The sequence below is a fragment of the Fundulus heteroclitus genome, chromosome 19 (genome assembly GCF_011125445.2).
Source record: "Fundulus heteroclitus isolate FHET01 chromosome 19, MU-UCD_Fhet_4.1, whole genome shotgun sequence".
Lineage (NCBI taxonomy): Eukaryota > Metazoa > Chordata > Actinopteri > Cyprinodontiformes > Fundulidae > Fundulus > Fundulus heteroclitus.
Genome location: NC_046379.1, coordinates 30,038,539 through 30,056,583, shown reverse-complemented (window position 1 = coordinate 30,056,583; position 18,045 = coordinate 30,038,539). Strand labels below are relative to the sequence as shown.

At 42.2% G+C, this 18,045-nt stretch overlaps 1 protein-coding gene across 1 annotated transcript in view; it reads left to right on the top strand.

Annotated features, from left to right (window-relative positions):
* Nucleotides 1-14,298, top strand: part of LOC105920728 (nesprin-2) — an 82,188-nt gene extending 67,890 nt beyond the window's left edge. Inside the window, exons 43-55 of the mRNA XM_036150518.1 lie at nt 290-619; nt 1,537-1,836; nt 1,997-2,224; nt 3,502-3,618; nt 5,287-5,613; nt 6,708-7,052; nt 7,234-7,412; nt 8,788-9,004; nt 9,088-9,186; nt 9,276-9,440; nt 11,032-11,379; nt 11,513-11,649; nt 14,161-14,298. Of these exons, the coding sequence (XP_036006411.1) occupies nt 290-619; nt 1,537-1,836; nt 1,997-2,224; nt 3,502-3,618; nt 5,287-5,613; nt 6,708-7,052; nt 7,234-7,412; nt 8,788-9,004; nt 9,088-9,186; nt 9,276-9,440; nt 11,032-11,379; nt 11,513-11,649; nt 14,161-14,203 (2,835 nt within the window). The 3' untranslated portion in view covers nt 14,204-14,298. The remainder of the gene's footprint in view (nt 1-289; nt 620-1,536; nt 1,837-1,996; nt 2,225-3,501; nt 3,619-5,286; nt 5,614-6,707; nt 7,053-7,233; nt 7,413-8,787; nt 9,005-9,087; nt 9,187-9,275; nt 9,441-11,031; nt 11,380-11,512; nt 11,650-14,160) is intronic.
* The last annotated feature ends 3,747 nt before the right edge of the window (nt 14,299-18,045 follow it).

The following is an 18,045-nucleotide window of genomic DNA, read 5'->3' as shown; positions in this document are numbered from 1 at the left end:
AGATGATTTGAAGCTAATGTGCTAAAAAGATTTAGCATTTTCTTATTTGTGAAACAGATATCAAAGTATAACTTTACAAGATGCTCCACATTTCTGATTTTGACACAGGGGAAGCTTGCCCTGTTTTGTAAAGGTTCTCAAAATTTTACGATTTTATTCTCATAATTGTCAAAAATAAAAATGAAAAAAAAAAAATCTGACCCACCTTTACTTTGAGCGTCTCAGGCTGAAAAGTTTGGGAAGCCCTGGATCAGAGCCACTAGAGAGTGAGTGCTTATTCTGTTCTCAGGCTGTTCTGAGCTCCAGGCCTCATGGGGAGTCCAGGCTGCAGGATTTAAAGCAACAATGCCAGATCATCTGTGAGAACCAGGCCTCGGACGGGAACAAGAGGACAGAGGTCTGTGGCGCCGTCCAACGCGCCGAGGAGCAGTGGCAGAACGTCTTGAAGGATGCTGAGGTGGCGGTGAGGCAGGCGGAAAGCCGAGCTGCCTCTCAGAGGGAGTTTGAGGCTTTCAGAAGCCTGGATGAAAGCTTCCAGTCCTGGATCAGAGAGAAGAGACAAAAACTGTTGGGTCCGGGTGGTCACATGGAGTTTGATGAGCGCTGGCAACTAGTGCAGGTGAGCGAGAAATGAGTTACTGTGATTGTGTTCTTTTTTAGTCAGAAGGAGGTCTTCTGTGCTCTACGTTAATTTTGCTGTTTGTGTTTTGTGAGCTACTTTTGAAAACTTTTCCTGAAAACAGTTCAGGGAAAAGACCTGCAGTGTTGATAGAACGATTATCAGCTCACCCTCACTGAGCTCACTGAGAGCAGAGCTCACCTGTTTTCAGTTATAACCCCTTTTCTTTAGTCTGAAAGGCAAACGTAAAAGTCTTGTTTTAAGGAGTTTTGCATATCAGGCAGACAGGAAAGGTGGAAGGATGCAGATAAGTAGGTTTTGGCTACAGAGTTGAGGCAACAAAGGTGAGTTTACATCTGTAAAGCATCCTAATCATGATCAGTTTCTATGTTAGCAATTTACTGCTAGCCATTACTGGGTTGTGTCAGTCTGAGCTCCCTTGTTGAGAGGTTTCCCCACTAACTGCACAGGTAGCAAAGGATCCGCTGCTCCCCTCACCATAGGACCATGGCCCCTACTGCTCAAGTCCTTTTTTAGGGTCCCCAGCACGTTAATCAGGGTTGTGATCAGAGCTCAGCTAGACTCCATGAGACTAAACACCAGCAGAACATCAGAAACCAGTTATGGACTCACAGCAGATTATTACCAGTCCTATAAACTCTCCCACTAAGTCAGTCTTACCCGCAGAAACCATTGGCTCCTTCATATATGGACTGAACACGCTATTGTTTATTGCAGCTGATTTGTTTTTGTTGTTTTTTAGTTTATTTGATCAGTTCTTAGCTATGCCCATGTTTTAATGAAATTATTTTAATTTATTTATTGCATTTCCTCTTTATTTGCTTCTGCAAAATACTTTGAATGACTTATATTGTTATATTATGTTATACAGTCAAACATCCTCTCCTTTCCTCCAGGCTGTCATGAGTTCCAGACCTGAAGGAGAGTCAAAGCTGCTCGACCTGAAGACGCAAGCGGCAGGTCTGTGCAAGCAGCTGGAGAAGAGCGGGGAAGCCGAGGTGGAGCAGATGGTAACGCGCGCAGAGCAGCTCTGGGGAGCTTTTCTGCAGACAGCCAGACAAGCCGAACTCCGAAGTCTCTCCGACAACTTTGACTGCCAGAGTAAAAACACAGAGTCCTGGATAAGAGACAGGCAGCAGAAGCTGCAGTCTGCGTGCACTAGCACACCACCTGAGGAGAGATGCCACATAGCACAGGTGTGTTCCCATAAAAACTTTAGGTGATACCTGGAGCCTACAGAGGTTTCACAGGGACGCCCCCATTGTGTCAGGGATGCACACACAGAATGTTGCATCAGACCTGTTTTGTACAGACAAACAGAAATGGCTGTTAAAATATATTTTTTTCCTTTTGAAGGCCATCTTGAGTTCCAGACCTGATGGTGACTTTAAGGTGAACAACCTGAGGAGACGAGGCCAGACTCTGTGCGACCACCAAGATGTTGAAGAAGGCCAGAAAGTGCAGGTTCAGCAGACGGTCAAAGACACGGAGAAGCAGTGGCGGGAAGTCCTCCAAGCTGCTCAGCAGGTCCAAGCTTCAGCAGCAGCTGAGATCGCTCAGGAGACTGAAAGGAGGAGGTTGGAGGTGAGAGCATGGTGTTCAGATGTATGCTCTCTTTTCAATGCCAGGACTAATAGAGTTTTGTGGTGCACCACATTGTTGAATATTAGCCTTTAAAGTTTATATTTACTGAGCTATTAAGACATTGTAAACATTGAACTTTCTTCCATTTTCAACCGCAAACTTAAATCTATTTTTGGGAATTTATGTAAGAAACCAACATAAATTAGAGCGTAGCTGTTTATAACCCTGGTTTGGAGAAATAAAACTAGGTTGCGCATATGCATTCAGCCCCCTTTTCTATGATACCCCCAAATAAATTACAATTTATATAAATTTATAATAAATTACATTACAATTACATGTAGAAGTCACTAATAGTGTTAATAAAGCTAATCTTTGTGAAATTAAACATTAGTATAAATTCAGCAGTTCTGTGAATGCCCTTTAGATTTGCATACATATTCAGCCCCCATGGTTCTGACAGCCTAGATAAAACAGGATGATATGGTCGTAACTTTGAGTGATTAATTTGACAGGCAGAAATCAGAAATTATTTTTGGTCTCAGATATACAAGGATAGAGATCAGCACTCTGCCAGATTCAAAAGACTAAGGAAGACAGAGCGCACAGGAAGCCTTGGTGGTGATTTGGATCTATGTGTCAACTAGTGTCTTTCATGTGAAGCAGCTGCAGCTCGTCCAAAGTGCTGTTGCCAGAGTCCTGACCAACACCAGGGACATGGATCATAAGAGAACCAGCCCAGAAAACCTCAGATGTGCAGAAACTGTTGGTTTTCTCAAATCAGGACTTTATGGCAGCTGTTGATCACAGAATCTGACTAATGTGCTGTTTGACTGTTTGATCCCTAAAATTGAACGTTAGATTTGAATTTGGATTTAAATGTAAAATTAAGCTTCTATTAAAGTTTGGATGTAAATTTGCATTTTAGAATGGGGTTCTTTAATGCAGTAGGTGTTTAACATGTCAACATGTCAACCTCTTCTTTTAGGCAAATTCTTCAAGGTTTTGTTTCTTTCTGTCTGTTTTTCCTGTGATGCCACACAAAGCACTTTGGACTGCCTTGTGTCTGAAGGGTGCTGTACACATAAACTGGCCTTGCATCTTATTTGAAAAGTTCAACTTGTACAGGGACATCTTCATATTAAAAAATAGTTTCAAATGGACCTTGGCTACAAATGATAATGAAGTCCACACTAATCTAGATGAAATGCTGTTGTTGAATCGTGTTAGATAACTTAACGAGGAGAGTATTTTTTATTTTATTTGACTTTTTTCAGTTGAGTGAATTGGATTCCCATCAGCATGACACTGAGTCCTGGCTCGAGGATCTCCAGCAACAACTGGCGTCCCTGGGCAACCAAACCGAACCTGAGGACAGACTTCATGCAGCCCAGGTGAGCTGAAAGGTCTGGAGTTAAAGGAGGTGTGCTTGCTATCTTAAGCGGACACTGTCTTATTGCAGTACACTGTTGGTATATCATTTATGTGAGACAACATTATGTTTGTGCTCGTGGGATTGTTTGTTTGTTGTGGGATACTTTAGTTGCACTGAGCCTCATTTGTCAAAAACTGGTTTGGGTTAGTGTGCAGACATGTTGGAAATACAAGTTGTTCTTGTGATTAAAGAAATTTAGCCGGTCCCAACACATCAGCAGTTGGTGTTAAAACATCCAGCTGATAAAAAGAGCTGGAATTTACATGCCGCACCCCTATTTAGATCCAAAATTTTACACCATGCATGAAAGAAAGATGGTAACACCGGTCGGTATCCCAGTGTAGAGAGCACAGTTCAATGAGAAGAGTAATCTTCTGGCAGTTTGAAGAGTGAGTCTAATCAGAGCATTCCCCACCCCATACCAATGTGCCGTCGTGCCATCTTTTTTTGTTTTGTTCTTATTTGAAACACTAGGTGTCTTCATTACATATTGCTCCTTTAAGATAAATATTGCAGAACTAAACAAGCCACATGGAAATGTAAAAAAAAATAATAAAAAATCACAGTAATGTTAAAGTAACACCTTTAGGCACAGTTTATCTGCTAAAACTTTGATTTTCAGGTGAGTTACACTTTAAGTCTGGTACTGCTTACAGGGTTGTCACTAAACAATAATTTCAAACTGAATACTGTAAGAAATTACCAATCTTTGTTGATAAGCATGTATGGTTTACTTTAAAGGAGAAAGCTACAACTTTAACTCCTCCCATCAGTAGGTGCGCCAGTAAGTGGCACACTCACGCTTGCTTTATGTTCCAACCCAGCAAGACAACATTTTGATCTGCTGGAGTGCTCTCTGCCATGTTGCTCCAACATTGCTGCTCTGACAGTGGTATTTTAGGGCAGGGAGGGGCTGAGCCCTGAGTGGCAGCTGTTCACATGCACGTACATGCAAGGTCCAGCCTAGCTATGTAAACAAGAGACTGGAGAACAACAAAGAGAGATGAAGTGTGACGTCAGACCAAAGCCCATCTGAAATATTACCTTTAGTTCTTCACATGTCTATTTTTTTTAGTTTTTTCTATCTCAAATAATGAAATTGTGCGTATTGGTTCTTTAATGTTACTTGTTTTAAAGTGTTCCTAGCTGCCTGCTATTGTCTTAACTAAATGACAGAGGTATAGTCAGGATGCTGGTCATTTTGCCCGTTCATCATTCCGTATATTTCTCCTACCAATGGAGCTGTTCGTTGTCATAGCGACTGTGTTTCAGTTTTTTCCTCGCAGGGTAGTTGGGGTTGCAGTTGGCTGGCATGATAAATAGTTAGCTGTTACAGATATGGTAGCCTTCCTAACCTTCATGTATTTCTCAGAAACATCAGTGTGTCCATCTTGAATATTTGTAGAGCTCATCATCTTTCTAGTCATCACTGGTAGCCTCAGCAAGTCCACACTGACATTACTCTGTGTTCCTGGTCTGAGGCCTGGTGTGTCCTAATCCATACATTCCTCTGTTTTCCTGCCACACACGTGATAAATGTAAACCAATGGAGTAGAATAACTAATTCTTCAGGAACTATATACATTTCAAGCTGTCTCTGTGGTGACATTGCTCTTTCCATTTGTAGACCATAATGAGCTTCAAGACTGAAGGCGATTCGAAGCTGCAGAAGCTCAGGAGTCTCTGCCAGAGTTTGTGTTCTCAGGATCTTGACAAACAGAAAAAGCGAGACATTCAGCAAAGAATCCGAGACAGTGAGGAGCAGTGGACGAAGCTGCAGCAAAATGCTAAACAAGCAGCGAGTGAAGCTGAAAGGCAGCATGCTCTGGATCTCCAGCTCAGGAGTTTTCAAGCCCTGAAGGAAAGCGCCAGCAGCTGGCTAGAAGCGAGGCAGCAGGCCCTCACCTCTCTGGACCATGAGGCCGATCCAGAACAAGTCATAAAGACAGCGCAGGTATGTCTGAAGCTTCAGGAGAGAAATACTTTTGCAAAACAGCATGTTGGCAAAAAAAAGAGATGGCGCATAGACTCCTATGTAAAATCTCCTCTCATTTCTCCTGATCCTGTCCCTCTAGATTCACTTTGACATGTCCTTGTTTGAAAAACATTGGTTCATATCATGTGTGTATTAGTCAGTCAATTAACTTTGGAACTCTTCAGAAATCTGGGCCAATCAAGGCAATTTAAATACAAAGTGGACTTCATATAGGCAATTAATAAAACATGAGATAAAACAAGCCAGACCATTACAGAAGATCCCTCCTGGCTGCAGCCATCAGTATCTACAACAACTCATTAAAACAACTGAACCCCTAAAACATATGAGTTACACCAGCATTCAACATTCCCTTGGGATTCATAAAGTATTTTTGAATGGAATTGTCCGGCACCTCAAGAAAATGTACTGAATATTTGCCCTGAGAATAACATTATGTAAATTATGTTATAGTTTTGCAAAAGTATTCATACCACATTTTTACATTTTTTTTCACATTACAGCCACCAACATTAAATGTTTTACTGGTATTTCATGTGAATCAGAATCACCTTTATTCACGAGGTTTGTGCACAAAAATAAGGAATTTCTCTTTGGTTCCCCTTTTTTTCCTCAATCAAGATACAGTATGTTAAATATAAATACAGCATATATACAAAAAGAACTGTTGGGAAATATTTTTTTAGCTAAATCCAGGACAATCCTGGAAGAAAACTGTTAGAGGCAGCAGAAGACCAGAGAGTAGGGTGTAGGTTCACTTTCCAGCAGATCAATAACCGTGAACATACAGCTACAGATACAATGAGATGGTTTAGATCAGAGCATATTCATTGGTTAGGATGGCCTAGTCAAAGCCTTAAAATGTAAATCAAAATTCATAGTGGGTAATCGTTTTATTTCCACTTTACATTTATCATTTAAAATCCCCAAAAAACAAAAAAAAATTTCTAATTGTGCTTCTTTAAATAGTTATTTACACCTGTTTTGTTTTACAAAATTTATAAACACTTTATATTCATTTAAAATACTTGTGAAATGTGTTTGATCATCAGAACATCCTGAGCCTCAAGCCTGAGGGAGATTCAAAGCTGACCGAACTGAAAAGACAAAGCCAGAATTTATCTGAGCAGCAAGAAATTTCAGAGGCCGCACGGCGAGAGGCCCAGAAGGCATCACTAGACTCAGAAGAGCTTTGGGCCGTAGTCCTGCAGGCTGCTGAGAACACTCTGCTGAAAGCTGAGGTCCAGTACTCACTGTCCAGAGAGACGGAGGCCTTCTGTAACCATGCCGACGACACCAAGCGTTGGATTGAAGACCTGCAAAAACAAGCTGATGCTATACAGGGTGGAACACAAGGCAGCAAGGCTCAGCTGGAGAAAAGGCTGAAAACTGCTCAGGTAAGATATACAGAATAGTAGATATTAGAACAACAGGTTACGCTTTCATTTTTTATGTAAACATGTACTTTTAGCGCAGGAAAAGACGACAACCAGCTTCCCAGCAGTTGGAAATGTTCATCTGGACCCTCTGAGATAGCAATGTCTGTGGTTTTACTACGATTTAAACTTCTGCGTATAGGTCGTCTTGAGCTCTAAGTCACATGGTGAAAGTCAAGTGATGGAGCTGAAGAAGCGTGCGAAGAGTCTCTGTGACCACCCAGACCTGGAAGAGGACAAGAAGGTGGAGGTTAAGCAGACGGCCCAGGACGTGGAGATGCAGTGGAGGACAGTGGTGCAGGCTGCCGAGGAGACCCAGAGGTACCAATTCTGTTTTACAATCACAGAGGTTGATTTTAGCACCGTTTCCACAAACTTTCTCGTGTCCTCATGTCGCTTGTTGTGCCGACATACTGATAAATGTGAGCAAACATGCTAAGGGAGACAATAGTCCCTCTGAAATTTAGTTTGTGGTATTGAATTTAACAACTTTAGCTCGGTCCGGCGCTTCCTCCATGTTGCTCATTCTTTGCTCATCAGTAGCTGTGTGTGCTCTGCGTGATGACGTAACAGGCGTTGCAAACATAGCATTGAAGTGACCATATTGCTAAAACTGTATTGCTGTGTATGATATTAATAAAAAAAAGAAATGACTTGATCGGCATCATTCATCCGATGTCCGATCCAGCTAATTAGCAATATCAGAGCCTATATCTGCTCTGGGTATCGGATCGGTGCATCTCCGGTATTAAGTGATGAAAAGTACTGAAAATGCACAAACTGATCTTCCAAAAGCAGAAACAAAATACAAAACGAAATGGAGCATCATATTAGATCTGACTCTGGGTCTAGGAAGCAAGGTGCTCCCAATGCTGGGAGGGTGGTTACTAAATAAGGAAAAAGAGAAACTGGTTACTGAGAGAAAACCCCCGGCTACAGGGAACGACCAGGACCTAAGCTTCGTACTGGCTAGTATGACAAAACCTAAAGTAGCCTAAAACAATCAGAAAGTGGCTTATAGCAAAAACAGGAAGTATATGGAATGCAGCATGGAAGGACAAAGATTATCAGAATAAGAGATCTGCAAAGATAAATAAAAGACTAAAAGCAGTTTTATGGTGTCTGTGTTTTTGCTGTTTTTATCAATATAAAGAATGTGGCTTTTTATCGATGCTCATGATTTAAGGTGACCCTGAGCATCTTTAAAGTGTCCAGGAAATACAAGGTGTGATTAATATTATCATCACCATCACTGGCTTAAAGTACACAACAAACATTCAAATGAAACACAAAACCAAAATCTGATTTCTGATTTCTTTTTAAGAATAAATCAGGAGATGTAGGAAAAGCATCTAAGCAGGGTTTCTAGCTTTTGTGCCATAAGTGGTCATTAACTTATTTATATTTGGAGCATCTTTACATGATTCCTGTGGTTAAAGTGGTCAGCCTTACAAAAACAACTGTGCGAGAGATGCTAAAAACACGCCCAATATTTCCAGATCCATCAAGATGAGATCAAGAGTTCCTGGTAATCAATCATGCAGTGGCCAGAATCACTGCAAGGTTTTGCAGGTGGAACTCTACTACTGAGGCCATGAAAGTGTGACTGTTTTAACTCTTCTTGATTCATCCAGTCTGATCCAGGATTTCTGATTTCATTTTCTTTTTTTTTTACATACCACCTGCCACCCTGTAGACGGTTGCAGGGTGTTATGGATCGCCTGCTTTCCTGCGAGCATAATCAAGAGCAGGCTGAGGCCCGTCTGGCTGAGATCCAGAAGCAGACATCCAGCCTTCCACAGACATTCCCCTGGCCAGGCTTGGGCGAGCGAAGACAGGCTGTAGAGCAGGCCCGGACCCTCCTGGACCAGACCACGGCCTTAGCTCCTGTACTCTCTGATGTCCGCGCACAGGTAAACACAGCGAAGAGGGCTCGGCTGATGTAAAACGTTTCATTCATCAGAAAGCAACGTTCCATATGACTGTTTATTTTAAGGCTGAAGAGCTGTATGAGATCACACAGGACCAGAGTTGGACCGATGCTTCCTGGGCAGCCAGGGAGGAGGCCATCCCTGCTCTGCTAACACAGCTAACTGTGAGTTTAACAAGGACAAAAGATGAACATTACTGGAGGTTAACAACACAGCTGCTGTATCAGTCAGAAAAATACCTTTGTGTCCTCAGGATGCGGTGGCTAACTTGGAGCAGGGTATAGCGACGGAGCGGCAGTGCACGCAGCTTATTGAGCAGCATGAAGCAGCCCAGGACTGGCTGAGAGAGCAGGTTAAAGGCCTGGGACCCGCCCCTGCAGACAGACATGGCCTTCACAATGCTGTCAACACGCTGAAGGTTAATATCATTGTTTATTTTTTGTTGGGATACTAAGAATTTAATTAATCAGATTAATATTTTTACCCCTCAGATATAATAAATTGTTTTGGCTGAATGATTTAGCACTGAAGCACATTTAGTGTGTTCACTGTTGAGCTTTCCTCTTCATCACTTCAGGAGAGCAGGGCATTATTTTCTGGAGTTTGTCTCTGTTTGTTTGCCTTCTTTTTCTCCAGCTGCGTACTCAGACGTAACTAGAAGGTCAACTCCACTAATGTTCGGATCTTTGGCCGTTGTTCTGATTTTAGCTTGGTGACACGTTGCTCCGTCATGGTGGAACACCCACAGATCATCACCAACCTGTTCCTGGGTTGTTAGAAGTTGCTCTTGGACCACATTTTCTTCCCACTACCCATTCATGGCAGTGTTTTGGGACAGAACTGGGAGAAAACCTAGTCCGTTTGATGAGAAGCAACCCCATAAATGGGTTAGATGAGGATTCATCACACGTCTTGTCTTTCCTGAACAGATTGTTGCATATATTGCGACCAGACAGGGGGAGGGAATAGCTATGCATCAGTCGTCTGCTGCCCATCATCCAGGGTTCCTACATGGTCCGGAGGTTGTTATAACTAACACGACAAGGATTTGAAACGCACTATCTGCCCCACCTTTCCGTAGATCAGTTTGCTAATTAGGTTGACAGGGATGGCAGCTAGCCTCCTTCACACCTCCACTGACTGCACTGACATGAAGAAGTTGATCATTTTGTTTCAAGAATACAGTGAAAAGATCTTTCAGGATGCAAAGGTTTAAAGATTCTTTGTCACCAGGTGCTACTGTGGTGAAATTTTCTTTTGGCCACTCCGGCTAAGGGTACACATAAGAAAAACAAGGGTTACAGTGTTTTTTTTTCTATTATAGCGTTGAAGAGAGATTAAAAAATAAAAAAATGAAGATTCAAAAGTTTGTATGAACTAAATGTCCTTCGTGAGTCACAGATAACAGACAATGAGGTAATAAGGTGCTTATTGTGCAATGATGATTTGAGGCTTCATTTTCAGCAATGTGCATCTAGATATTCTGACAGGATATTGTGCAAGTAAGAAATAACATTAAAGTGATTGTAACGTATGATGGATTAGTAACAGTGGGGTGATTTTAAAGCGTTGGACTGCAGTCTCCCATCAGGGGGCGATTGCCCTCACAGCTCTTGGGAAGAAGCTGTTTCTAAGTTTATTTGTTTTGGCTCTGAGGCTTTTGAAGTGTTTACCTGATGGAAGAGAGGCAAACAGCGTATTGCCTAGGTGGGTGGGATCAGTGGAGATGCGTCTGGCCCTCCTTTGGACTCTTTCTGCATAAACTGAGTCTAGAACCTGCAGACGGCATCCTTTTTTGTTTCCAAGCTCTTTGTTATTGATTATTTCCAATCAGATCACTGAAGCTGTAAAACCTTTGGCCATGTGAGACATATGACCCATTATGCCTACATATAGATTTTTTTTTTTTTTACTTCAAGCATAATAGTCACAAATAACCTCCCAGGATTTCACCTCTGCATGCTTTTTAGTCTGGATGTCCTTGACTTCTCCTTGTTGTCCATTTCCAGGCTTTGCTGCAGACCGTTGACAGGGAGCAGAGAGAGATGACAGAGCTGGATTCTGCCAAGGGGTGCTTGTTGAGTCTCTGTACACCTGGAGGTCAGGATGCCATCACCCTGGAGGTCAGCCACCTCCGTGAGCTGTGTGCCAACTCGGAGCAGGAGGTGAGGGAGCACTTGACCACCTGTGAAATGCGTTTGGAGGAGATGGACCGTGAGCTGGCCCGGATATCCCAGGAGCTGAAGGAGAGAGCAGCTGCCCTGCAGTGGGAGCTGCGTTCTCTGGACCAGGCGTTCAGTTACAGCGAACCACAGAACAACATCGCTCAGCTTCAGCAGCACTGGCACAGCCTTCAGGTAGGATCTGTCTCTGCTTGTAAAAAAGGCCTTTATCATTGATAATAGCTCATTCTGAAAGAAATTAGCAAACAAATGTTCTTCTCCAACGGTGCTGATGTTGACTAATGTGACTTTTGATTTCCCGGTTTAGAACTGTGAGAACTCCCTGCTGGATTTGGGTGTCAAAGTTCACGATCTGTACCAAGAAGTAAAGTCAGCGACGTTCAGCAGCGAGTTACCTCCAGAGATTGTCAGTTTGGTTTCATCTTTGTGTCAGCAACATGCCAGGTACCCTGCTTTACAAACAATCACCTTTTCCTGCTGTTTCAACTGTTCTTTCACGAAAAAGCTGGAGGGATGCAAAGTCAAATGAACTTACCTGCTGAGTAGAAAACAATGATGTCTGGGTTAAGACTGGAGACGGGTCCTGACCCAACCAGGTTGATTTACCACAACAGGTTACGGTTATTGGTTGGATCCAGCTCATGTATGGTTTCTACACAAAAATGTGTTGCATTGCCAGCTGGGCAGAGAAGACAAAGAAAACAGGGTGTGACTCCACCACAGGGTAATGTGCAGATACATGTTTTTAGATGGTGGGAGGAAGCTGGAATACCCAAGGAGAACTTAACCATAAAACCTTATCATGTCTCTAGGTTTGATTGATAAAGGAATCTGGATAAGAGATTTCAGTTTGAGATCAGTTTGAGTGGCTTAATAAAGGCAACATTACAAAGACTGAATTGAGTACGAAATACAACTTTGAGTGACTGATTTGGACTCAGTAATTGAAGCCTTCAAACAGAATCCTTCATAGGAGCATTAATTCACCTGGCCGTCCATCCCTCACTCCCTCCATCTATCCTCTGTACCTGCATATCCTTGCAGTGACACGGGGGGCTGGTGCTTATATCCGGCAGTCAGCAAAGAGAGAGCGCGGGGTTTCATAGCAGCATACATTTGGAAATCAGCACATCTGGTTTACAAATGCACACAACTAATCAAGGGCTTGATGAGTTGCATGAGACGTCCCTGTGATAAAACACCTTAGATACCTGAGTTGATGCAGATGATTTTTTTACTGCACGTTAAAGGTATAGTGGACGATCTTCCTTTGTCTTCGAGTTCCGGGAGGATCATCTCATCTGTTGGTTGACTTACATGCCAGTGACTGTGATGTGCTCACCTAATACAAATGTGCTAGCATATTCACATTCCTTGCTAGTTTCCACTTGCTTGCTGCGCATCAGCATTTCTAGTGTTTATTTATCCAGTGTGCTTCGGTTTTTGTCGTACATTCCCCGTTTACTTTGAAAATGGCTGAGAGTTGCGAGAATCAAACTGTTTATATCATGTTTATGAGAAGAAGAAGAGGAAGGCCTCAGAAGACAGAAATAAGACCAGAGTGTGTATGGGAGATTTTCTCACGCGATCCCTCTTGCGCATGTGCAGTTATTCAAAAAAGGACTTGGGTGTTTCTTACTTACATTTCTGGAAAAGTCATCCACTATACCTTTAAAGAATCATGAAATCAAGGAAATTGTCATGTTCAAACAAAAAAGGTAAATGTTACAAAAAAGTGAGGAAAGTTCCTGAGGATGTTTGTGAGAAGAAGGTGATGAGAAACTTTTAACTGACTGAAAAGGCTGTGCAGGAAGACTTGGTAGCTGCAGCTCCTGAGGTTTCAGTTTCACAGTAAACTGCCGAAGACCTCCATGCCAGTCCTCCAACAGTACTGACCCAAGAGCAAAATCATTTCCAATGGGCCAACAACTATTTAAACAAGCTAAAGAGGTTTTGGGATTGGGTCCATGGAGCAGAGAATCAGAACTTTGCTTCCTCTGGCTCTGGAAACCTTCTGTGTGTGAAGAGCAAGATGGACTTCATCAACTGTCTGGAATCCTGGGAAGAAGCTAACCTTTTATTGAGTTCATTAGAGCGTGATCAGAAAAAAAATAATAGAATAGAAAATGGACACTAGGTGGCCCTGTTGTTAGAACAGGTGTACCATGTGCAATGGTAATAGCCCTCTACACGGTTGTCCTAGGTTTGATTCCAGGTCGCAGGCCATTTTCTGCACATCTTCCCCTTCGCTCTTCAAATTGCTGTTTAGTAAAGGCCACTAGTCTACATGAATACATCTAAACAAAGAACATAATACTTGTCATCGTCACACTGTAGAGCCAAATTTCAGGTGCTATCCTTGGAGCAGAAGTCGAACTGGTCAATTGGGTCACACTTTTTGAACTAATGTTTGGTTAACACTAGTTAATCTACAGCTAGTCCTAAAACTAGAAAGTTTTTTGAGTGGGAGTTTTGAGCTGCTCTCCTGAAGTTCTCTATTGCAGTTTATTGTCCTTTTAAACTTCATGCCAGAATCACAACACATTGGTTCACCCGGATCTCTACTACTTAAGGCTGGTTCACACGGCAATGACTTTTAGCCCGATTTTTGCCCCAATCTCCCCCTTCCGAGAGGCGACGATTATCGGCGTGTCTCTTAAAATCAGAGATATTCAACATGTCAAATTGTCTTGGGTCGATATCCTAGCGTTTGTGGTGTTCTCCGAGAACAAACAAGCATGCAGACTGTCTAACCCACCTCATTAGGTGTGGTGTCTCTCAGGCTTTATAAATCGGCCGACTATTTTAAGATCCTGGTGTGTGAACCAGCCTTTTACACCAAACAATAGAAAGTCATCTTTATTTGTTTCACGTTGTTTTTTGAACATGTTTTCTTTCTATGAGTTTAATTTACACTTACTCATCTTTACCATTTATAATTAATAATAAATGCAGTACATTTTATTTCCCTGCATTGACAGCTTGGAGTGTCGACTAAGTGATCACCAGGGGGCCTGCTCTACAAAAACAGCTCATTATCTGAAGGACTGCATTTCTGCTATGCAACAGTGGAGCCACAGCAACCCGTCTGACTCGGTTTCTTCTCTGCAGGTCTTCTCTCTCTCTTTGATGCACTACTAATAATCTTCTGTCAAGTCATACCTAGTATTCTGCATCATCATGGATGCTATTATGTAGCATGTCAGACATGTAAAGTGTATCCCACAGATTTGTGCATAAATATACACGTTTCTTTTTTCCTCTTGGTTTCAGGGGACTTTAGAGGAAGGTGAAAAGCTGCAGCACAATATGCACGAAGCACTTTCTCATCAAACTTTTCTAACAGCCTGCCTGACCCCAGATTTGTTTGAGAAATTTAAGAAAGAGTGCGTTGAGATGCTCAGACATGTGGACATACACATGGCATCTCTAACTCAGAACTTGAAGGTATTCATTTCATAAATTTATTTGAAATACATTTTTTGTAAGAGGGCTGTAACATGTTGTGATTTACCCTAAACAGAGTAACTTAATTTGACTTCAAAAATTCAATTTTAACTAAATCTTCTCCTTTTTATTAAAGGAAATTGAACAGAGGGGCAAACGGCTGCCTGATGCTGAGTCCTCAGATATGTCTCATGTAAATCTGGGGGAGACAAAGACCACTGTTGTGCCACCCCCTCGCAAAAACAAGCGTTCCCATGAGAAGCAAAGTGTTTCCTTAGCAGAAAAATCTACATCTGTTAAGGACGAACCATCAGTGGAAGAAATACAGATTGAGGCTCATACTCCTAAACTCAGTTTGAAATCAGTCATGGAAGTCTCAAAAAGTGTCACTTGCGAAGAAACATCACCACTGCCATCCAGAAGAAAATCAAAGAGACCAGACACCGGAAAAGAACCTGTCCATACAAAGGTGGAGACTGAACTGGGGAAAGCTAGGACAACTTACTATAGTGCAAGCAGTGAGCCAGAGACCAAGGATGAACCAATTACTAGTGAGGCCAGGAGTCAAATAGTACTCTCAAAAACAACAGAAGCTAAATCTGAGCAGAACCAGGAATCTTTTGAGAATACGCCACCTGAAGTCATTAATGTTAAACAAGACACAGGTTTGTTGTCTGATCCACAGTTTACTACAGAGCACGGTGACATGTCTCCTTTGAAGCAAAGACAGGTTTTGCCTCCCAGACGAAAACCAAAGAGTCCCAAAATTCCTCCTAAATATACCGAACAACAAATAGCACAAACAGAGCAAACTGAAGTCAGCCATGGGGAAGAATTGAAGCCCATACCAATTAGGAGAAAGTCAAAGACTGCCATCCCAACGGCAACTTCTTTGCAAATTGCTTTTGAGGGTAGAAGTACAGAGCTTGAACCAGAGCATAATAAGACAATACCAACCAGCTTGGAATCTCCAAATGTGCACATAGAATCAGAAGCAAGTGAAACTGCTGGTGCTAAGAAGGATAAACCTTCTCCTACCAAAAGAAGATCAAAGGGTCAAAAAATACTTGTGGCGCATACCGCTGAAACCTTTGCAGAAAGCCATCCTGAGCCAGTTAGTGACAAGTCTTTGCAAAGTTCTGAAGAGCAACCACAACTGTTTGTAGAAGAAACTGCACTTTTACCAAGTTGGCAGAACTCAAAGAGCCTTGAAGTTCCTATAACATCAGCGCCATTTTACTCTGCTAATACAATGGGAGGTGTAGATTCTGAGAAAACTGAACAAGAATCAATAAAGCACTCAGCCAAAGAAACCTTTACGGGGCAAAATGGAAGTACTTTTCTGCCACCCAAGAGAACGTCAAAGAAAACAGAACTTAGTCTTGTACAAGCCCTTCAGATGAGGGATGAGCCTGAAGGTCAACACTCTCTTCAGTTTGAACAAAAACAGAATGAATCTGTGGCTCAAGAGTCTTCATCTTCAGACAAGCTCATACGATCGACTCAACCTTCTCTTATGGAAGACGGTAAGCCTTTACCAACCACAAGGATCTCAGGAAGCTTGATACCTTTGCAAGACCCTATTGTAAAGGCTTTGCAGGATAATTTAGTGGAACCCGGAGGACAAAAATCTTCAGAAGGAACTGAGAATGCAACTTTAACACAAACAGAGCTCATACCAATTCAGACAAAATCAGTGATTAGTGATGCTTCAGCAGCTATCCAGCCTGCCCCTGTGAAAACTTACAGCCTGGAGTCAATTGAAACCGAAAAAGAAGTTCAAAGTGAAAATACTACGGATCAGGGAGAACCTGAGCACTTCCCAACCACAAGGTCAAAGAGTCCAGTCATGTCTCCACAAAATTTGAGCAAGGAGGAAACACAGGGTTTCGGAAGTGATCAGAAAACAGAAGGTGCAGTTGTGCATGAAACCCAATTAACAGGTTCTGACAGTCTGTCCTTTTCAGGTCCACAGATGGCCACTGAAACAAATGAAACACTTGTGGATGTTACTTCAATTTTGCCCAAGACCACAGAAGAATCAGAATATCCAAGTTGTACAGAGCAAATAGGCATTGTTGTTCCAAGCCAACCTGAAACTCCATCAGCCAATCAGGAGCCAAATAATCTCACTGAATACAGGGAAAGGGAAACCAAAGGTGAAGCGCAGGCTTTGGTTGCACATGTAGATGAAAGACAGGGTGAAATTTTAGTAGTTGAGTCAACTGAGCTTTTATCAATCAAAGGGAGGTCAGAAGGTCCAAAGCTTCCTCTAGAACAGTTAAATAACAATAAAATACCAACAGATGAGGAGCATGATAAGGAATTCTCACTGTCACCTTCCATGGAGCAAACAGATGTTAATTTGGGAGAAACTGAGCCTAAACAAATAAGAAAAGAACTGGGAAGAGTTGAGCCTTCAGCAGGCCCAGAGTCATTATGTGCTACTGAAACAAACACTGATGTAGTCACTAAACATGATACAGGAGATTGTGATAGTGTTAAATCTACCACAGCCGTCAAGATGCTCACAGCAAAGGCAGTAAATGACAGCGTGGACAATCAAACTCTTGCAGAAGAAATCAGCCGAGAAGATACAAAGGTTTTCCAAGATCAGAATCAACAAGAAAAGAAAGTGGCCACAGTTGTTCTAGATTCAGGGGGAGAATTTATGCATATTGACAGTGGTCCATTGTATGAAGTAGAAACCCTTGCTTCACCTTGTGCTGAAGACTCTGAGACTGACATTTCAGCTAATTCAATAACTTCAGGCACAGGGGTCCAGACGTCTGAGCACAGAGGCACAGAAGCTCTTCAGCAAACAACATCCCAATCACAATCACATGCAACTACCACTGATCAGGAAGAATATGAGTTCCTTACACCTGCTAAAACAGAACATTCCATAGCTGACCCAGAACCTTCTAACAAGGAGAAATCACTGGACACGAAAGCTTCTGACAGTCAGATAGCTGAAGCTGCTGCTGAACTGATGTATTTTAGAGAGCAACCAAGACTCACCACTTCAGTGGTACAGGAACAATGTCCAGACATGACTGAGTCAAAAACTGTAGTCAAATGTGAAGAAACTCAAAGTCAAAGCGGAGAAGCTATTTTAACAGCGCAGGAAGATGAAGGACAAGGTGTTGTACTGGAACTAAAGCAGATTTCCTTAACTGAACACAAATCAAAGAGTCCTAAAGACTTTGATGGAACTAAAGCCGCCCCAGATAGAGAAGTACTCACAACAATGACACAAAATGACAATACAGACAGTCAAGCAGCTGTAGAACAACACAGTGAAGTAGGCAATAAAAGGGAAATTCAGCTTCTTGAAGATCAGAATCAACAAGAAAAGAAAGTGGCCACAATTGTTCTAGATGCAGATGAACA